General features: G+C 36.4%; 1 protein-coding gene across 1 annotated transcript; it reads right to left on the reverse strand.

The window, feature by feature from the left end:
* Positions 1-1,884: 1,884 nt before the first annotated feature.
* LOC101823691 (gastric triacylglycerol lipase) lies at positions 1,885-19,618 on the reverse strand. The gene is made up of 10 exons (XM_013110384.2): positions 19,564-19,618; positions 15,991-16,106; positions 15,729-15,846; positions 14,465-14,663; positions 13,348-13,457; positions 11,096-11,232; positions 7,246-7,392; positions 5,494-5,565; positions 4,964-5,035; positions 1,885-2,230 (listed from the first exon to the last, which is right to left on the reverse strand). Exons 2-10 carry the CDS (start codon positions 16,093-16,095, stop codon positions 1,991-1,993), a joined length of 1,200 nt encoding a protein of 399 aa, XP_012965838.1. The 5' UTR covers positions 16,096-16,106; positions 19,564-19,618; the 3' UTR covers positions 1,885-1,990.
* Between the last annotated feature and the right edge of the window lie 206 nt (positions 19,619-19,824).

Genomic DNA, 19,824 nt, shown 5'->3' on the forward strand with positions numbered 1-19,824 from the left:
TGATTTGAAATATTTGGTCACTGAAAAGTAAGTTTTATCTGCAAATGTTCTTGATACATGAAGGAAGAAACTAATTGTGTCACAGTAGATGTAAAAATAAAGCAGTTTGTTGTGAAGCAATTAAACACAGAGCATCAAAAAGGTTAAAGTTGACTTAAGGTAGGTCATTTGGACCTCAGGAGAAATTCAGCAGTGTCTGGAGACATACTTGTTATAGTGACTTGGAGTGTGTGAGTGCTACTGGAAACTAGTAGGCAGAGTCCAGACAGCGCTAGCAACACCCGGGACAGGGAATGTGAGGGGGAACTGGGAGGAGTGGGCTGGGGAAGCTGTGGTCGGGAAGTATTCAATGAGAGGAGAAGAAACAGACATTTAAAAATTCATATGTCTAGATCTTACTTGGATTCTCCTTTAAACAGCTCAACATTTATGAGGTGCTGAGGCACTTGAGCTGACTGGAGGTGTAACTTTAAGGATGTTTTGAAATGATAATGGTATCATTATGTGGAAAAGAGAACTTATCATTTCAGAATCCATCCTGCGGGAGGAGGGAAGTGGCTGAAGGCACAGGTGGAACAGGAGGGATGGAAAGAGTGGGAATAGTAAACAGTCCAGAGCAGTTCATCAGATGGCACGGATACTAAGGAGATTATACTCCTGTACACTTAAGGGGAAAAGGAGGTTCAAAGTTGACTCCAAAGTTGCATTGCAGTGTAGCTAGAAACACTTCCTCGACTTTTGTTGACTCAGAGAAGTGAGCATGATGTGTGTGAGCTTAGCACTGTTGAACTTTATATGATGAGATGTTATCCAGGGGATGGGCAAAGGAATCCCATGTGAGTAACCACCTCCACAATACCGGGGACGTGTCCACACTTCAGAGTAGCAATGGAGAGTGAAACTGAGCTGCTGTGAAAGTAGCTACAGTGACATTTACCTCTGTTCAGAGAACAAGATCCAAACTGCCCACCTCTGCTAGACACAGGATCACATAAGGCAGTAAGAGTGGGAAATGCCAGAAATTTAATAGTCATGCTTTCTCAGGATGGTATAGATGACATATTTGGTTCTTAACTAATGGTGCCACCACAAATATTTATCACTATTTACTGGGAGCCTCATGTCACTTTTGTGATGTGGCAACTTTCACTGAAATTTTAAAGGCTCCTAAGTGATCCCCTCTTAAAAGTTTCTGCCATGATGAGAATGAAGGAAAAATGTACCGTACATAAGAAATCCTCAAGGGTACTAGCAAAAGGCATGAGACAGGACAACACAATGAAAAGGAATATTTTCATAAAGACTCTCCATCTTTTACTCATTACCCAGGCAACAAGTAAGATTTACCTAATATATCTCATCCATTTAGCCCTACTCTGAACAAAACCTAGACCTCAAAATGATCAGTTATATAGAACTTGAAGTCACATCACAATTTGGAGTGTGTTAATAAAACTCCTAAGTTAGGGGTGTTTTGGATATTTTCCAAGTTTAGAGTCGATTTATTTTGCATCAAATTATGGCAGATATCTATTTTGGTTCATATGCCACTAGGAATGTCTCTACATCTTCTTGCAGTTAGCAGGACATTGACAGGGACTTTTAGATAGTTTTGTTGGGTGGTGGCTGTTTTATGCAAGTGGTCATGAATGGTGATTAGGCAAATTTGACTACTATCAGACACATAAGAAAAGTCATCATTCAGTTCCAGGGATTCTGAATGAAACATGACTTCCCCTAATCTAAACTGAGTTTAGAAAAGAAGTTTGTAAAATTTCATCCTGCCCCAGAAATGCATTTTGTCAGGTGTTTCTAATCTAAGCTTTCAAATGAAATGTTGTATTTCTTTAAATAAATAAATAAAACAAAATGACAAATGAGAACTTTGTTGATGCCAATATATTTCTAAAGTCAAAATTACAGTGGTAAGTTTTCATTTTAAACACTGGGAAACTGTGTGAAAGAAGAAAGGATTTTGGAATACATGTAGCTAAATAATTTTATCTTCTGCCATTATGGAAACCATCTCATTGTAAACCTCTTGAGGAGCATCCATGGCCCAGATAAAGTCCAGATGATTGTAAGGAAGAACCTCCTTATGGTACAGGAGGTTTTGGAGTTTGGGAAGCAGCATGTTAACATCTCGGGGATCAGCCAGGATGTCGTGGCCACCATTCCACACTGCAATTGGCACAGTCATGTCTGACACATCATAATCAGGAGGCGTTCTCTAAAACATGACAGGTGAAAGAAGTGGAGTTCAGGCAACCATACTTTCAGAACCAGTGTCAATCGTGTACTAGTTCCAAATAAAATCTAATGATTGATACAAGGAAGTCTCCTTTACACACAGAGCAAAACGAACATAGCGTAGTTTGGACCAATGCTTCTCAACTTCTAATAGGTCTGTCAGTCTGCTAGGACTCTTGTTAAAATGAAGACTGACAAGAAAGATCTGGGAGGAAAGTCAGAGGTCTCACACTCATGTGATGCTGATGCTGTTGGTTCTAAACTAAGACCTGAATGTTTGGACTTTAGACGAGAATTCATACCAATTAAAAACCTAGATTTCAGTTCAGCTGAAGGAAGAGAATTTAACTAGACAGTGTGTGTGTGTGGAATTGGTACATGCAAACCACTGTGTACATGTGCAAGTTAGATTACAGCCTTCATATTGGTTCTTGCTATCCATCAGACAGGGCCTCTCCCATCCGACTGTGGGTATGCCAAGCCAGTTGTCCAACAAGCTTTAGGTAACTCCCCTGTCTCTGCCTTCTTCCTAATAGGGGCACACTGAAGTTATTATAGACTAGGCTTACATAGCAAACACTTTACACATTGAACTATTGCCTCAGCAAGGATTTGATTAGATCACTACTTTGGCAGATTGCCTCCACCACTCTGAATCATGATTTCAAATATTCCTGGATCCTGAGCCATTTGCTTTGGCTTTGTATTGACTTCTATTGGCATTTTGTATGCTATCTGACCTTATTAGAAGTTGCTCTGCCTGGCAATCTCTCAGTTAGCAATCTCAGCATGGCTCTTTCAGCAGCAGAGCGTCCTTCAATCATTTCTGCTAGATGTTGTAAGTGCCTGACTTAATGGTGTTGTCTTTCTGCTGCTCATTACTCACTCTTTCACTTCACAGCCTCATCTGACGGGACACTTTACTCTCCTAAGGACTCTTGATACAGAGCTCTATCTGGTTCCTCAACAGGGAGTCTCCTACTATTTCCTGCTGGTTGGTTTTAAGCCTCCAATTTGATGCTGTCATATTTTGTTTGTCTTCTCAATCAGCCTGCCCTAGGGGTATCTGCTGGATGTCTTGAGTATCTGATTTAATGATTTTTTTCACTACTCCATTGATTCTTTCTATCTGCATCTCACAATCTGCTGCTTGTAATATAATTAATCAACTCACTTTTTCAAGACTGGCCATTATAAACCACTCTTTGAACTGTGCAGAAGAACTGCCTGTAGTGTGGCTAGCGACCAGAACAGTGGTTCCCATAAGAAGCTGTATCTACTGCACACTCATGTAATTTTACTAAATATTGTTTCAAATCCTGAGAAAAAGTGATACTGACCTGGCCTTTTATTTCTAGAAAACCACCATTAAACCAATGGATTTATATAGATTTACACAACAGAAAGTAGAACAAGAGAGGCATCTCCATGATTCACATAATCCACACAGACTTTAGTTAGGTACTTTTGTTCTTTAGATTATTATTTCAAGGATATAAGTCTAATATCCCCAAAGTTTGTGTCTTTATACCTAGTGAACAAACCAACTTACACGTGCAAAACATTTATTACATTATCGTCCCAATAATTTATGCTTTTTCTTGCATTCCCTCATATGTTGGCTCAAATGTGAAGAATGTCTATAATATACTTTGTTTTGCTTGCACACTATTGAGGAAACACATTCCTAGATGTTATCTCTGATATTAAATTAACATCACTGATTTCAATGACAATTAGTCAGAGGTGTGCTGGAAGAAGGATAGACCTGACAGTTGATTCTCAGGTTCTTGCTTGGCTATCTATGATTGAATCCTTTGGTTACCAGAATGAAAGAGAAATAACACTGCAAATTCAAAGTAAGTATGAACCTTTTGAGTTAATCTGAGAGTATTCTGAAAAATATCTTTTAAAGACATCAGATAAGTAACAGGGTGGGGCTTTCCTCTATATGTTGAATCTTGTTATGAAAACATACTTTTCTGAGTCAAGAAAACAAATGAAAATTAGGGTTATTCAGTTACCACTTGTGGAGAAAAATTGGGGTGTTTAAATAGGAAGAGTGGATCAGAAACTAACATAGGGAACTTGCCTTGCTCAGAATTAGTCAATGATAACCCAAGAATTTGCCCTGAGCAAAGGGTTACAACAATTATCCTTTTATATCCTGCCAATAGTCTCCTACTTTGTGAAATATTATGAAAATTTGCATTGACCACCAGTTAGATCAACTCCAGGATCTGGGTCCTTTGAACCAGAGCAAGTGTGAGGATTGCAAGGCAACTTCATGCTCAAAATATTTATATCTTTGATCTGAAAACATACCACTTTTTTTCTACATGGAGATATGTTCCATAAAATCATTTGTCTAGCTGTCCAGAAGGAGAGGCTAATGTATGAGAAAACCAGTTAGTCTCATGAATGGACATAACAGTTAACTTGCTTCATCCAGTTAAACTTCAGAAAGAAAAGTGTGTTGTGGGGAGGCTGGATTGTAATGCTGGACTGTGCAAAGACCATGTGCTGTTAATTTATGGAACGTTTTCACATGTGACCTGGCATTACTCTGAGGGTCCATTTCCTGAGCATAGTAGTGAGATAATTTGGAAACTGGACAGCAGCATTACTTTGAAAAATGGATTCCCTGTTATCATACTTCTCTTTCCAAACTTTCTTGTCTCTGTGAATAATTTCAATCTCAAAAAAACCTTACCTGTTTGTAGTGTAACAGGTTCTGGAATGGGCTTCCCCAATTAAAGGCTTGAAGTCTCCCAGTTCTAGCAACCTAACGAAAATGTAAAAGTAAAAATTGAGTTAAAAATTAGTAAGAAGCAATTGAAATTAATTGAATAAACTCATAACCCACTTGAAAATAACTCAGCCTCCAAATACCTCATTTTCAATTTTTATAATAATTGAGAAAATATTTTCTCATTCCAAATAATTACTAACTAGCTAGGATATGTGGGATTCAATACATAACATATGTGAGTATAAATGCAGTTTTGTTTCAATTTCATTTTTGCACCGCAAATCATAAACATAATTATTTCTTTGCTACTCAAAGCACATGGTTTCACAAGATTTTCATGCAGTTGGGTTAACAGGTTTGTTTGTTTGTTTGTTTTTTGTAGGTTGGCATATATAGAAGAATTGCCTGTCAGAAACATCTTAAGAATGTGCTTGGGGTTAAGTACTAAGGTTCAATCCCACAAAAAATGTTAGCAAAAGAAATAATGATACCTGGGCCCAGTGGAGGATGTCTTGAACAGATGTTCCTGCTGGATTATGACCTAGATACACGTCGAAACGACTCTAGAAATCAAACACATACGCACACATACACATAGGCTTAGATGTATTTGGTTTCTGAAAAACAACCAGGAGCTAAGTTTTCTGATTCAATCAAGTGTTGCAGCGTATACTTTAATGGAAGGATTAACAATAGAGTTGCATGACATCTTAGAATCTATAAAGCACACCACTTGTTTTAACCACGATAAGCAACTCAGGTGATATACCAGCTCTGTATTTTTTCAAAGCAAATTTGGAGACCCAAAGAAGTTTAAATAAATACTAGGTTCACATGAATAGTGACCATCAGTATGAGGCTAGAAAGTCTTACCTAGTTTCTGAACCTAAATTCTCAACTTTCTATTTAGTATCAAGTGCAAGAGGTTAAATTTTATACACAAGTTCCTTGCTTTGCATGATTTTAATTTATATTGAATAATTATACATATATACACACACATATGTATATGATAGTTATTATATATATTTACTTATAGTATTCTATCTGGTCCCTAAATCACCTTGCTCAGACCTGTTAGCATTCTGAAGTTCCTTTTCCAGATTTCACAGGCCAATTCAATAGTGGGTCTTAGACTGTGGAGTAAGAGATCTCCCTTCATGCAGAAGACAAGAGCTCTAATTTTATTTCTTTTCCACATATCTATTTTGCTATTATCTTTCTCTGAAGACTCTTATAGATATAATACAAGAATCAGTTTTTTGGTGGAATAAGAAATTGTTTCTCTTTTACATTCTTCATAGATAATGAGAAACAACCTCACATTGAAAAGAGGAAGAAGAAGGGGCCCTTACCACCTAAGTGAAACCTAAAGGAAAAATATAAACAAATGTGAATGTAGTTATCCAGCCATAGAGTGGATCATCATCGCTGAGAAAGACAACAAAAACTCCTTAGTTTCCATGGAGATAGTAGCTGTGTTTTCTCTACTATGTTTCCAATGAATACAGAACTTGGTATGATACATCTTTAATTTAAGATTCAATTTTAGGAGTTCAAAGATATAAATTAAAGTCAAGATCACCCTGTAATTCCAGCTACTTGAGAGACTGAGTCAAGAGGATATCTGATTAAAGCTCTGCCTTGGCTATAGAGTGAGTGCCTTGGAAGTTTAGCACGATGCTGTCTCACAAAAAATGTTATTTAAAAATACTGACAATATATCTCTGTGGTAGAGCATTGTCTTAAAATTCCTAAGTTCTATGCTTAATAACACAAAACAAAATGAATAATCAGCAGAATTATTATGTATGTATAATAGTAATATATACCATGATCATTGTTACGTTCTTTATGCTATGTTCTATTTGTATTAGTAAAAATGCAGACCAAGATATGGATAATCTGTTACACAGCTGCATTGAAATGTGTTTTACAAAATGAATGGCTATGACTAGTAGTATTAAAAGCCTTTATGACATTTATTTGATGCACTCATTGTTCCTCAGAAGAACATGTCCAATAAGGCTCATTCCCTTCCGTCACATAAGCTAAATGCCATCCTAGCTAAAAGTCAATCATGTTTTGAATGGGAACAAGAGATGAAACTAGAATGATTACTGCCTTGTAATTTCTCTGGAGTCTACCACAATGCTGTGGGCACAGCTCTGAGGTGATGATGAAAAAGCAATCAAAAGTATTTGAGAAGAGTGTCTTGAATGGAGGCCACCAAGCGTACACACCACATTCAAGTTCTTCCTGTCAAATCCACACATGATGAATAAAGCATCGCTGCAGACACGATCCATCAGCTCCCGTGAGCACACTTCAGTACCGAGAAATTGATCAAAGAAGTTGTGTGGCATGAATATTTTGTCACCAAATATAAGCTGAAAAATAAAAGCACCATTAGAACATAGCAGCAGCCAAGCTGTAGCAAGTCCTCTTCATTGCTGAAACCACTCATTCAAATGTGATTATTTTTGTGTTTTTCTTGAGTTCTATAAGTTGTATTAGAAATTTCCTCTTCTTTAGACCTGTTATTAGTCATTATGCATAAAAACCAACTCCAAAAGAATCAAAGACCAAAGTGTGAGGCCGAAAACAGTGAAGCTTCTAGAAGAAAGCATAGGCATTACCACATTTGATGTAGGAATAGTAAAGGACATTCTTAATGAGACTCTCTTAACCTAAGAATTAAGGCTAACAGTTGACAAGTGGGATCTCATAAAACTAAATAACTGCACAGCAAAAGAAACAACCAATTAGGCAAAGAGAAAGTCCACACAATGGAAAATAATCTTTGCTAGTTATACCTCTGGCAGAGGGTTAATATCCAGAATATATAAAAGACAACCAAACCAATCAAAAAAGAAACCCATTCAATAATGGACCCAGAACCTGAACAGAGAATTCTCAAAAACAACCAACCAAAAGTAGAGGCTAAGAAATATCACAGAAAGTCTCTAACAATTAGGCTAATGAAAATCAAAACAACTTTAAGATTTCATCTTATCCTTGTCAGAATGGAAAACATCAACAAAACAACACATAATAATAATTGTTGTAGGTAGAATGTAAGGAAAGGGGAGCTCTACACTTCCTGTTGAGGGCATTGCAAACTTGTGCAGTCACTCAGGAAATAAGTGTGCAGTATTCTCAACAAACTAAAACTAAATCTACCTATCTATATCACTCATTGGCATATGCACAAAGGACTCCACATCATACTCCAGAGATGCTCTACATGAATTTTGTGGAAATACACACACACACACACACACACACACACACACACACACACACACACATATATATATATATATACATATATATATATATATAGTTTAAATGACAATTTCTTATCTGGTCTGATAACACTCTTTCCAAGAGTCAAAGACCATCTAATGAAAACCCTAACACCAAACATGAGAAGCTCTCAATTTGATTGGTTGAAGTTGTTGATCAGGGTTGTTCAAGAGACTTCCAAAACAGTACAGACTATTGCTATTGCCCTTGGTTGCTCCCCCAGAGATAAAAGGTAAGACTCTACTGTTGAAGACACCATGCAATTCAGAAATAGGACCCAGAAACCCCTGAGCTGGAACTAACTGGAATGCCTCTCCCTGAGAACAGGGAGCAACTCACAGTTCTAATCATCTGTGACTCCTATGAACCGCAACAATGACCAGCATGGCAAGATAACTCTAAGGTTGCATGGTCATACATGTACATTGATGTCACCTAACAGCTTTCTAATTGGATATAAGACCCACTCAATAAGAGGAATTCATTCAGATAGAGGAAAGTTATCTAACTCCCCAGAGATAGTAAAGTCGTGAACTTTGGAGGAGAACCTACAACCGCAGCTTTACTAAAAGAGCATAATCCCAAACTGCATTCTAAATATTTTGTATTTATGCCCACAGATAAGTGTAGTTCTCACCCCTCATAAAGGAAACTTCTCATTGCAACAGGAAAAGAGACCATTACAGAAAATCACAGTCAGTCAAAAATGCAGAGTTGTGGAGCCAATTCCCAACTGATGCCTGTACAATAATCCCTACAACTACGGTCCAGAGAGCATTTTGGAAGAGGAATGAAAAGACTGTAAGAGTCAGACTGCCAGTGAGTTAGATGTGACACTGTGTATCCTTGTAATGCCAGAAACTACATCCACAATTTCTCACCAACATGATTACCTAAACATGAGTTGAACAAGGATGACACCATTTGACTTGCTAATGTGGACAGGAGGAATGGTCATGAGGCCTCAGTCTGACACAATGAACTATAGGCAACTAAGAAAAGCTGAGAACTGGAGTGGGAACCTTTCCCAGGGAAGCAGAAACCAATTGTTTATCCAATACCAAATGGTTAACCCTGAAAATATACACAAGTATCATTATACAGATTCAGCGGGCTATATTAAGAATATATGTGTATATAAATATGTATATATGCATGTAGCAACAGTTAATGAAAAAAAGAGGCTATGGGTTTGAAAGATAACAAGGAGAGATATATGGGAATGTTTGAAGGGAGAGGAGGGAGAAATATTACAATCTGAAATATAAAAAATATTCATTATGTGTATGAAGGTATAGGGGTTACATGCGTGCCACAGAAAGTGTGTGAAGATTAGAGAACAACCCATAGGAGTTCATTGCTCTCTCCTTCTGCTATGTGTGTCCCAGTAATTGAACTTAGGTTGTCAGACTTGGCAATCAGCTATTTTGCCTCCTCTTTCTCTCATTTAATTCTCTCAATGAAATTGTGAAATGGAAGGAGCAGATATAGCATTTGATGTATATTATTGCAATTGAGAACTATATATCCTCTTGGAGCAAGTACAAGACACAAATAATTATAATCCAATGGCAGTAATAAAGGCTATGGGATCAAACCATGAAATAACATGACCTTCTGCCATAATTACATATCATCATGTGTGATTTGAGTAATAAATTATGAGATCAAGAGGAGAAAATAGGAACTCAGAAAGATATCTCTAGGAAAAAATTTCCGACTCAATTGTGTTAAGCTTTGAGACATTTTGCTTTCTCAATTATATAACCAAGGAAACATGGCTAGGAAATAGTGTTTCAGTCTGATTAGTAAGCCTGTAATCTAATGTCTAAACACCTTTTCCTTTCAATTTCTCTGTTCTTGCTACATGATATTCTGAGCACAAGTAGAAACGAGAGACTCAGTGAATTAGGAAATGGCTACAGTCATTTTACTGTCACAAGTTTTTTTTAATACTTTGGCTATAGGCAGTGATTTTGGCTTTAAGTGTGCATGTTAATTTAGAGTGAAAGTGAATGAAAACTATGATACTGAAGGGAAAGATACAATTACTGTACTGTATTTACAGCCTCAGGCTAAATAATTCTTCTAAAGAAAATTGTGCAAATGAGCAGGTGTGCCTGCATGTGTTGGCAGGAGTACAAGAAAAGTAGGGCATTAAACATTTGAATAAGTAAGTGTTATTATTTCATTCCTATGCAGGCCTGTTCAACAAGGCACTAAATATTCATAGTCTATTCAAGTCCATACTACTGACCTATGAAATTTCTATTTTTTGGAGCAAGAGCTCATAGGCAGCCCAGGAGCATTTAATTGGAGATTTCACAGTATTTACGGTATTTCCTTTTTTTATTCATAGATTTCTTTGCTTTCCTTATTTTTCCTCCCCTTCATCTCCCTTCCTTTCCTCTTCTTCCAAGTTTCTGTGGTCCTACATGGGACTCTTATTTGATTATTTTTTCTTGGCTTTTAATACCCCATCTGTTGCCAGAGTGGAGCTGCTACCTTCACACAGGTATGTAGTATGCTTACCCTGTGCAATACCCTTGAAAAAGAAAAACACCCATAGCATTGACAATCCACTGTAAGTTAATGAAAACCAAATGAAAAAATGGGGATTTCAGAAGCAAGAGTGGACTGATACATTTTAATGCTGTGAGAGAGATATTATAAACATGCACAATTTAGGTTGTAGATATGAATATGTTCATCCCTAAGAAACATTTATTTACTTTGATCACTGGAATCCAAAGGCAATTAGATACCTAAAATAGAAACACATACCTTTAAAAGATACCCAGGAATAAGTGAAATTTTTTTCAAAGGGCTTTGTGCATATCTCACAGTAGCAACTGGAGCTAATGCATAAAATGTCTTGATTCTTTTAGCCAATGTAGGATTGGTAGAAAAGGCAATAAATCCTGAAATAGAACAGACCATCAGTGATAAAGGTGTATGCATGTGTGTGCTGTTCTGTTTTCACAAGTTTGATGTTATTTTGGACTTACTAAAATGCGATTTGAGGCCAACTGTGGAACTGGCACATTAGTTTGTTGAGATATGTATAAGCATGGTGATGGCACTTTAAAATATACGCTAAAGAACAAGAAGAATTGAGTTCAGTCTTCAATTAACTCAAGACAGAGGCAGAGTAGGGTGGTTCATTGTCAAGGCAAGCTGTTTTACTCGTCTCAATATGTTGTAAGGAAACTGTTGCATTGCATCTCAATTCAATACTTTTATAACATGTTAGTGACAAAACACTAAATTACATGAAGCGTGTGTCACAGAAAGTTAATGATATGAAAACTCCCTATAGCCAAGCACAGTTATTGGCAGATGCCAGTAACCTCAGCACTCTGGATGCTGAGTCAAGAAGGTCAGAAATTTGCTGTCAACGTGAGCTAAACAGGACAGCCTTGTTTCAAAAAAACACCATCAGCATCAACAAAGATGCCTATGACTTCTAGGAAGATAATACCAACAACTATCTCTCAAACTTGATTTCATGTATCTTTTTTGATAAGTAGTCAGCATGCCTTTCCCTTGGATTCCAGAATTCTGGATGCTCTGGCATGTAGTTATAACTACCTCTGACTTTGTTTCCTTTGTCACAGAACTCTCATCTTGTAAATGAAGGGATAACTTGCGCTTGTGCTAAGACCTTTCTTCTCAACTGTCTGAATTAATTCCTTGGGATATTAAACTTAGTCTCATTGACTGATGCCTCCTGTGGAGTGCTTTTAGTTCAGTATTCTTTCCTTAACTTCAGATTATTTATTACTGATCCTTGACATCTTTACCAGAATCTTTAATAGATGACTTAGAATGTTTCTAAGCTGACTTCCAGATGTCTTTATATATCAGCTTTTCATACAGCCTTCCTTCCTCATTTTGGGTGATGGAATCCCAGGAGCCCAAGCCACAAGCTCTGTCATCATCTTTCCTCCTAGTTTTGACTTTGTACCCTTTATTCAACATTATAATAAAATTTGTTGGCTGTATCTCATTTGCACACACATATGTAAGTATGTATGTATATGTGTGTATGTATGCATGTATATATACACACATGTCATTTGATTGGGCATCATTATTTCCAGACCTCTCCTCACCCCTCAGTTACTAAGGTCACCATAATCTCTGGTATAAATTACTGTATGGGTCCTCTAGCTGCTTCTGAGCCCCTGACATTGTTGCCCTTCAGAAATGAGAAAGATCATATAATGTATTATGCATCCTCTGTATTAAAAATTCCTTTATGATTTCCTTTTTACTTACATTAAAGGCTAATACCCTTACAATGTTTAAAGAACCCCGAATACTCTGTTCTTTGCAGCTGCTGCTGTGTCATCTCACTCGGTTTCTTTCTCATTGTCTCTGATTCATCCCCAGCAGTGTCACTGCTGTTCCCTGAACATGTTCTTTACCCTTGGATCTTTATAGTGGCTGCTCTCCCTCCTTAGAACACCAGTCTACCATGCATGCACATGACTCTTCTAGGTCTTCACTCAGAGGGTGTTTGCAGTTTTTGTTTTCTGTTGAAAATGAATTAAAAGACCTCTGAGACTCCCTAAAATCCTCCATGAGTTGTATTTCCCATAGAATTACCATGGTTTGTTGAACTCCATGTTGCTCTTAATCTGTTACTTTTCTGCTCCTCTCCATTTAAGTAATATAAAGCCAGAGATTTTAGTTTAGCTTCTTTGGTGTATTATTTGGGCAAATGATTTGGCTTCTGTAAAAATGATGAATGAAAAGAACAAACTCAGCTGGGAAGCTGGAACATGCTTCCTTGAGAGTCAGGTGACCTGGACTAGTATTTGAGCTATACTATTGGGCTATTGATGAAAGCTCATGCTACTTGCTTGAGTAATTTATCTCACTGCTCGATTTATCCATCTCTGCCGTAGGAGGATTAATTGTCCTTGTATCACTGAATTGCTATGGACATGACATTTTATAAAGTTGCATAGCAGTGGTTATGGTACCAGGCAGTGGTATAGAAACTGTACCCAGCCTCGGTTTTTACTTACCAATAGTGGTGCCCTGAGAATGACCAACATAGTGCATCTTCTCTTGCCCAGTTTTTTGTACAATTAAGTCTATTGTGGCTGGAAGGTCATATTTAGCCATCTCATCAAAGCTGTAAGAAAAAGTAAAGCCAACAAAGTATAATTTCTTGTTATAGTTTCTAAAACTCAAACATATTTATTGAGAAGACTCTATTTCTACATGAAAAAACAGACACTTTGACTATTGCCAGTTATAAACCTTTAGTCAGTGCCAGGTACCTTTGGAGGGATGGTGGTTGCTTGTAAGCAAAAGCCATCTTTTTTAAACAATGCATAATGGTTACAATCTAACCTAAAGAAGTTAGTATCAATGGGCGGAAATTATTTTCATACATGAAATGGAATATCAGATTTAATAAGCACTTGCATTCTACATTACAATTCTGTAGTGCATTCTTCCTAAGTCAGTCCTTATAATAGAAAAATGAAAACTCTTGAATTGAACAATTTTTAGTGCCTTTTCGTTGCACACAGAATGAACTTCAACACCCTCTCTAGATCCAGTTAGGGTCAACACCAATAGTGTTCTCTTGTGTCACTGTCTCCTCTTCCTCACTACACCAGGAACACATGGGCTTCCTATCAGCTCGCAGAATCATAAAATCATTCCTGTACCTCAGCAACATCAGCCAGATGCTCTTCCGCCCTCCATCTCCATCAGGCATTTTTAATTAGGGTACAAGAAGGACTTGGGTACCTTTGATAACTTCCCTGTGTCCAAACTTGGGGCTTTTGATGCTGATGGAGGTTGCTGTCCCCTTCCTCCCAGTTCTGGCACTTCTCCAGTCTATTGATTTCTCCCTGTGGAGCTTTCTAGGAACAGGGAGTTGTCCTGCATCCTCCTTTGGATGTGTTGTTAATTTTATTTGGAAAAGAATGTTTAGGCCTCTCTTGATCTTATATCTAGAGACAATAGCAAATCTGAAGGAAAACTACCCTTGGAATGAGGTGTATAGGAGATTCAAATGTTAATTTAAATTTACCTACCTGGAGTGTAATTTTCTGTAATGGGAAAATAAGAAGGGCCATGCTTGTAGAGCCCAAATACATGCCCACTTTGAAATATCTTGGTTTTTACCTGAAAGCCCAGAATTCAACTGAGTCTGGTGAATAATATAAATTTCTCCTGGACCATGTATTCCCTCGGCTGTTCCCCAGCCACACATCATAGCCAGCATCTGCCAAAATGAAGGCCAGACTGTTGTTTGGCAGATTTGCGATCCAGTTTGTGGCTGATGCGAGCAAACCATGTTGCAAAAACACCACAGGTCTCTTGCCTAGGGAAGAAGATATTTCAAACATTATAAAGTAATTCCATATAGTAGGTAGACATGTGGTCAAATCAAGTATGTTCATTTTGTTATGGTTGTATTTAACAACTGAAATATCTATTCTCAAATGAGTCTGGTGTGCCAAAATTGATCAAATTGTACACTTTATTTATTTGTTTGTTTATTTGTTATTTTTGTGCATTTGTGTAAGTCTGTATGAGTTTATGTGTACCACATGTTTGCAGAAGCCTCAAGTGGCCAGAAGATAGCATCTAATTTCCTGGAACTGGAATTATATACAGTTGTGAGCAGCCAGTATGTGGGTATTAAGAACTGAACCCAGATCCAAGCAAGAGCAACTTGGGTACTTAACCACTGAGACTCTGGCACATATATTTTATTTTTATTTTTATTTATTGCATATGTATTTATCAATACAGGACCTTGCATAGTCTATGCAAATGTACAATTGATCTGTATCCTCATCTTATATTGTGTACATGAAATGTTATATACAGTTATATGCAAAAAAGATATTAAAATGATAGTCTAAGGAAATAAAAGCACTGTATAAATGTAGGTTAAGAGAAGCAAAGTTATGTTTCATTTTTTTCTGTAATGAGAAAAAGATGAAAATTTAATAATATTATGAAAATAATATGACCTTTATCAATTTAGGAAATAGACCTTCCAGCTGCCTCCAACCTTCCCCTCGACAATACAAACTGGTTAACTCTTTCCATGCACTGTAATTCAGCTACTGTGTTGAAAGAAATTGTTCCTGATTTCTAACTGGATTAGAGGCCTTTAATAGTCCTTGTGTAACAGCAGGACTAGATTTTAATCATGATCGCTTTCTCATTCCTCTGGCTTATTGACTTGATTGCTGTCGATTGAAGATTGGAAATACAACTTTGCATTGCATTCAAAGTGATCTAGACTCATTTCATCCTTAGAAAGAAGTGAAGGGAGAAAATGAAGAAAATGATGTGGGCAGATGGAAAGATGGAGGAAGGAAAGGGAAGAAGGTAAGGAAGAAGAGAGAAGCAATGAGAGAAAGAAAATTTATACCTAAGTTCTCTGAATTTTTTTTCCCATAAGGAATTCTGTAGATCCCCAGAATGTAGCCATCTTCAGTAACAACGTCATATTCTTCACTTGGATATCCCCAGTAATTTATCATCTGACTCTGAGGAGGAAAATTTAAAAACAAAACTTTTATGTTGTGATCAATTTAAAATGCATCTAACAGATATTTCTAGTGAATTTTGACTTATAACTAAAAGTTTAGACCCATCATGACTGTAATCCAGTATCTCCCTTAGTAACTCACAATATTCATGTTAGCTTCAGGGCTTTTGGGAACCAGTTTTCCAAATAAGCCATGTGCACCTCCAATTGCAGATATCATACTCGTTACTGCCAACAGCAGCCACATCTTGAGCTGCCCTGAAACAAAAGGAATAGCTATACTGTGGTTAAACTACAATTGGCTGCATAATGTTCAGAGTTTGTGACTATTTTACCCTCCAAGAGTATTATGGGGTTGACTGAGATTGACTATATTCTGTTGAGCAAAAACCTGGGTAATATGGATATTGGCAAATTTAATGTTTAACATACTTTCACTTTGATTCTCTCTCTCTCTCTCTCTCTGTGTGTGTGTGTGTGTGTGTGTGTGTGTGTGTGTGTGTGTGTGTGTGCGTTTTCAAATGGGTATATGTAGGAGGGCAGAGAACAACTTGACTGTTTTTCCTGAGGCTTCAGAATCTCTCACTGGGCTGGAGTTTGTTGAATAATCTGGGTCCATGGTCAGAGAGCCCAGGGATGCACCTTTCTCAGCAACCCTAGCTCTGGAATTATCAGCATATATCACCATGCCCAGGTATTTTACTGGGTTCTGGAGATAGAGCTCAGATCCTTAACCGTGCATGGCAAGGACTTTACCAGCTGAGCCATCCACTCAGTCCTGATTCTTTTTCTTTAAAAATATCTCCAACTCAGGAATTTTAACCGGGAATTTTAACCCTCCATCTACAGTTGAAACATGGTTTTATTATTCTGTATGCTTAAGACCAAACGTGCTTTTCAAGAACTGAGCGGGACTGAAGGCTATATGGGCATTTGATGACTTTACATCAATTTTAACATAATTTGCATTCAAAGCTGTCATTGTGGGGCTGGAGAGATGACTTAGTGGATGAAAGTACTCGCCATGCAAGTCTCATGACCTGTATTTGATTCTCAGAACCCACTTCCAAGAGCTGTCCTCTGACATCCACATGTACTCTCTATAGTCACACATCTGCTGAAATAAATAAAACTGTCATTGGGTTAAGATAATTAAAATGGTCACTTTATAGCTATTTAAAGATTTGGAAACACTGTGAATTTGAAAGATGACATCACCATTTCAAAATGATGTCACAATAAGTATAACGCATGGGTGTAATTCTAGAAAAGTGTAGTTCTTTCAGTTTTCTACTGAGATTATTCCGTTGAAATTTTGTAGGTAAGACTGATTATATACTAGCAGTATATTATATGGTTGAATACCTTTTTTCAGAAAAAGGAATTTACTACTGTTATTTGTAAAAAAAAATATGAGGGCTTTACTAGTTGAATCCTTTCATATTTAAGCTTAAAACTTCAAATTTGTTTTGGAAAATAGTAACTACAAAAAGACTGAATCTATGCTACCAACTCAATGATTGACCTCTCATAAAACTTGTTTTCAAAGTTGTTGTCATTTATGTAATTGTGAAGCAGTGCAGGTTGATAGTAAATGAATGAAAATTTTAAATTGAAAATTGCCCAACTGATGAGCCTATCTTACTATAGATAATCATTCATAAAACTTGGATAGATTCTAGTTTCTTGTGTTTTTATATTTTGAATAAATATCTCAAATTATAAACTTTGATTTTGAAAAGGAACATTATAATATGCTCCTTTTGATCATGTAATTGTAATTGTTATTTATCCTTTAATATGGAGGATATTTGGCATTAGACTCTAAGCATAATTCAATGTGTAAGCAGCAACTATGAATTTAGAATATTCCCATAGCAAGCTTTAAAAAAAGCATAAGTGAGAAGTGATACTTTTCTCATTTAAAGAGGTGTCATGTGGAGGCTAGTTTTAAATAAAGATCTTTTTAATGTGTCTGGAATCATTCAGTTTTTTTCCTTTGGCAAGTACTGTGTGCTACAAGCAAGTCTGGAGATCATATAGAAAAAGATTTAAATGGTAAACAGTGAAGGATTTGTAAAATTTGAATCATTTGTTTCAAATGGTGTTCTTTGAAAGAGGATCAGGTCTCTGTTGTGGGATATTTGTACACAATTTATTGCTGTGATTGGTGTAATACACTAAGAGCTAGGCAGGAGGTATAGGTGGGACCTTCAGAAAGAGAGAAAGAGGAACTGAGAAGAAGAATTTATGTGTAAAAGCAATGCCAGGAGATACCAGGATACATGGAATAAGTCAGATAACAGAAATGGTAGAACATGGGCTAATAGAAGCAGATTAATTTAAGTTATAATAGTTGGGAGCAAGCCTAGTCTAAGGCTGATCTCTCATAATTAATAAATAAAAATTCTCCATGTCATTATTTGCAGGATGGTGGTGGTGCTGATGAAAAAGTACTATTACAGGTCTCAGTTGCTGTCAATATTTCAACAAACACTGTATGACTATATACGTAGTATATTTTGCAAAGTTCCTGGCTTTCATGGTGTTGAACTAGAGATTCTAAGACCTAAATGTATTCTGAGAATTTAAGCACTTAGCGTTGAATTTGGATATAAAGATGTCTCTGAAAATGGATTTAACTAGACCTTTTTCTGTATAATGAAAAGTCTTGAAATGATAAACAAATTTATAAAGACTACCACTTTAATACTTAAGTCAGGTGATTGTCAGGCTATTAAAGAATTTGTGGTTTCTTTTTAGCTTTTGTTGTCTCAATTAAGTAATTTGTCTTTCTAAAGTGAGGCCATTTAACCAGTGACTTAAGTTATTGTATATCTCAATAATAAAAGTATACAAGATAGGCTCTGAAATACTTTAGGCATGATCAAATTCCTCCAAATATCTGATAGCAAATTCCCAGATAATATCAGTAACTATCATGTGTCCAATAGTATGCTCACACATTAACATGAAAGTGAGGTATTTCCACAATTTTTTCATTTTTGTAAAACAGTGTTAACAAGAGTATGTTTTTGGTGCTACGAACATTCATTGTGATTAAGTAGGTTAGCATAATTATTATTACTGTAATTATAAATATTACTAATGTTATATAACTTAATTGAAACATCCCTATTAAGTACTTGGCATTATGTTCTTTATTTTGCAGATGGGCAAAACAAGACCCAACATGTATGTGGAAAGCATACCTGTCTGTGTTTAAAACTGTTCTGACTGTTTCAAAGGACTGTCTTCTCCACTAGAATGACCTTAAGTTACATATATAAAGAATGAATTGGGGACAATTCACCAAAGCATTCTATAATGCAAAATAAAGTTTTTTCTTGGATTTTAATTTGAAGAAATATATTAGTACCCTGTTGACCAACGTTACTGATAAAGGTTAATTCATTACCAGTTTGTACTAATATTATGCTACTCAATATCAAAAATTATGCTTTCTATGATGCTAAAGAGACTGATCTCAAAAGGAAAATATGAAAGAATAAACAGTGACAACAGATATTTGTGACACTAATAGATAAATTCATCAATTAGTAATTAAGAATTTCATTTGTACATAACAAAGAAAATGTAAGCCAAATTCTAGAAGGATAATACATAAATTAAATGGGCACATTTATATTGTGATAGTTGAAGTAAAGAAAAAAGATGAGAACTTCAATCAATTTTGATCATCAAACGTACTTACAGTGTCCTCACAAACAGGATTGTGCTTCTCTGCTTGCCTACTTTGGCCAAAGGACAATCTCTCCTTATATACAAAACTTCAACAATGGTTTGAATTGATTGTTCATTCTTTGGTTAAATTATCATAGGTCCTTCATATCTGGGCATCATCTGATATTTAAGGACAAACCTTAAAATCAAATATTGCAGCTGCGTGCACAGAGCATTAGCTCCTCCTTGTTAACCATTAACTAATGCAAACCTTGGCCAAAGGATTATTGAT

The sequence above is a fragment of the Mesocricetus auratus genome, unplaced genomic scaffold, assembly GCF_017639785.1.
Source record: "Mesocricetus auratus isolate SY011 unplaced genomic scaffold, BCM_Maur_2.0 Super-Scaffold_4256, whole genome shotgun sequence".
NCBI classification, from domain to species: Eukaryota; Metazoa; Chordata; class Mammalia; order Rodentia; family Cricetidae; genus Mesocricetus; species Mesocricetus auratus.

Coding starts and splice junctions, on each gene's coding strand:
- LOC101823691 (XM_013110384.2), bottom strand. CDS start 16,095: ATGTGGCTGCTGTTGGCAGTAACGAGTATGATATCTGCAATTGGAGGT. Junction 13,458..14,464: donor GTTGAATTCTGGGCTTTCAG/GTAAAAACCAAG, acceptor TTTTTCTTACAG/CTTTGATGAGATGGCTAAAT. Junction 2,231..4,963: donor ACCTGTTACACTACAAACAG/GTAAGGTTTTTT, acceptor GTCATGTTTTAG/AGAACGCCTCCTGATTATGA.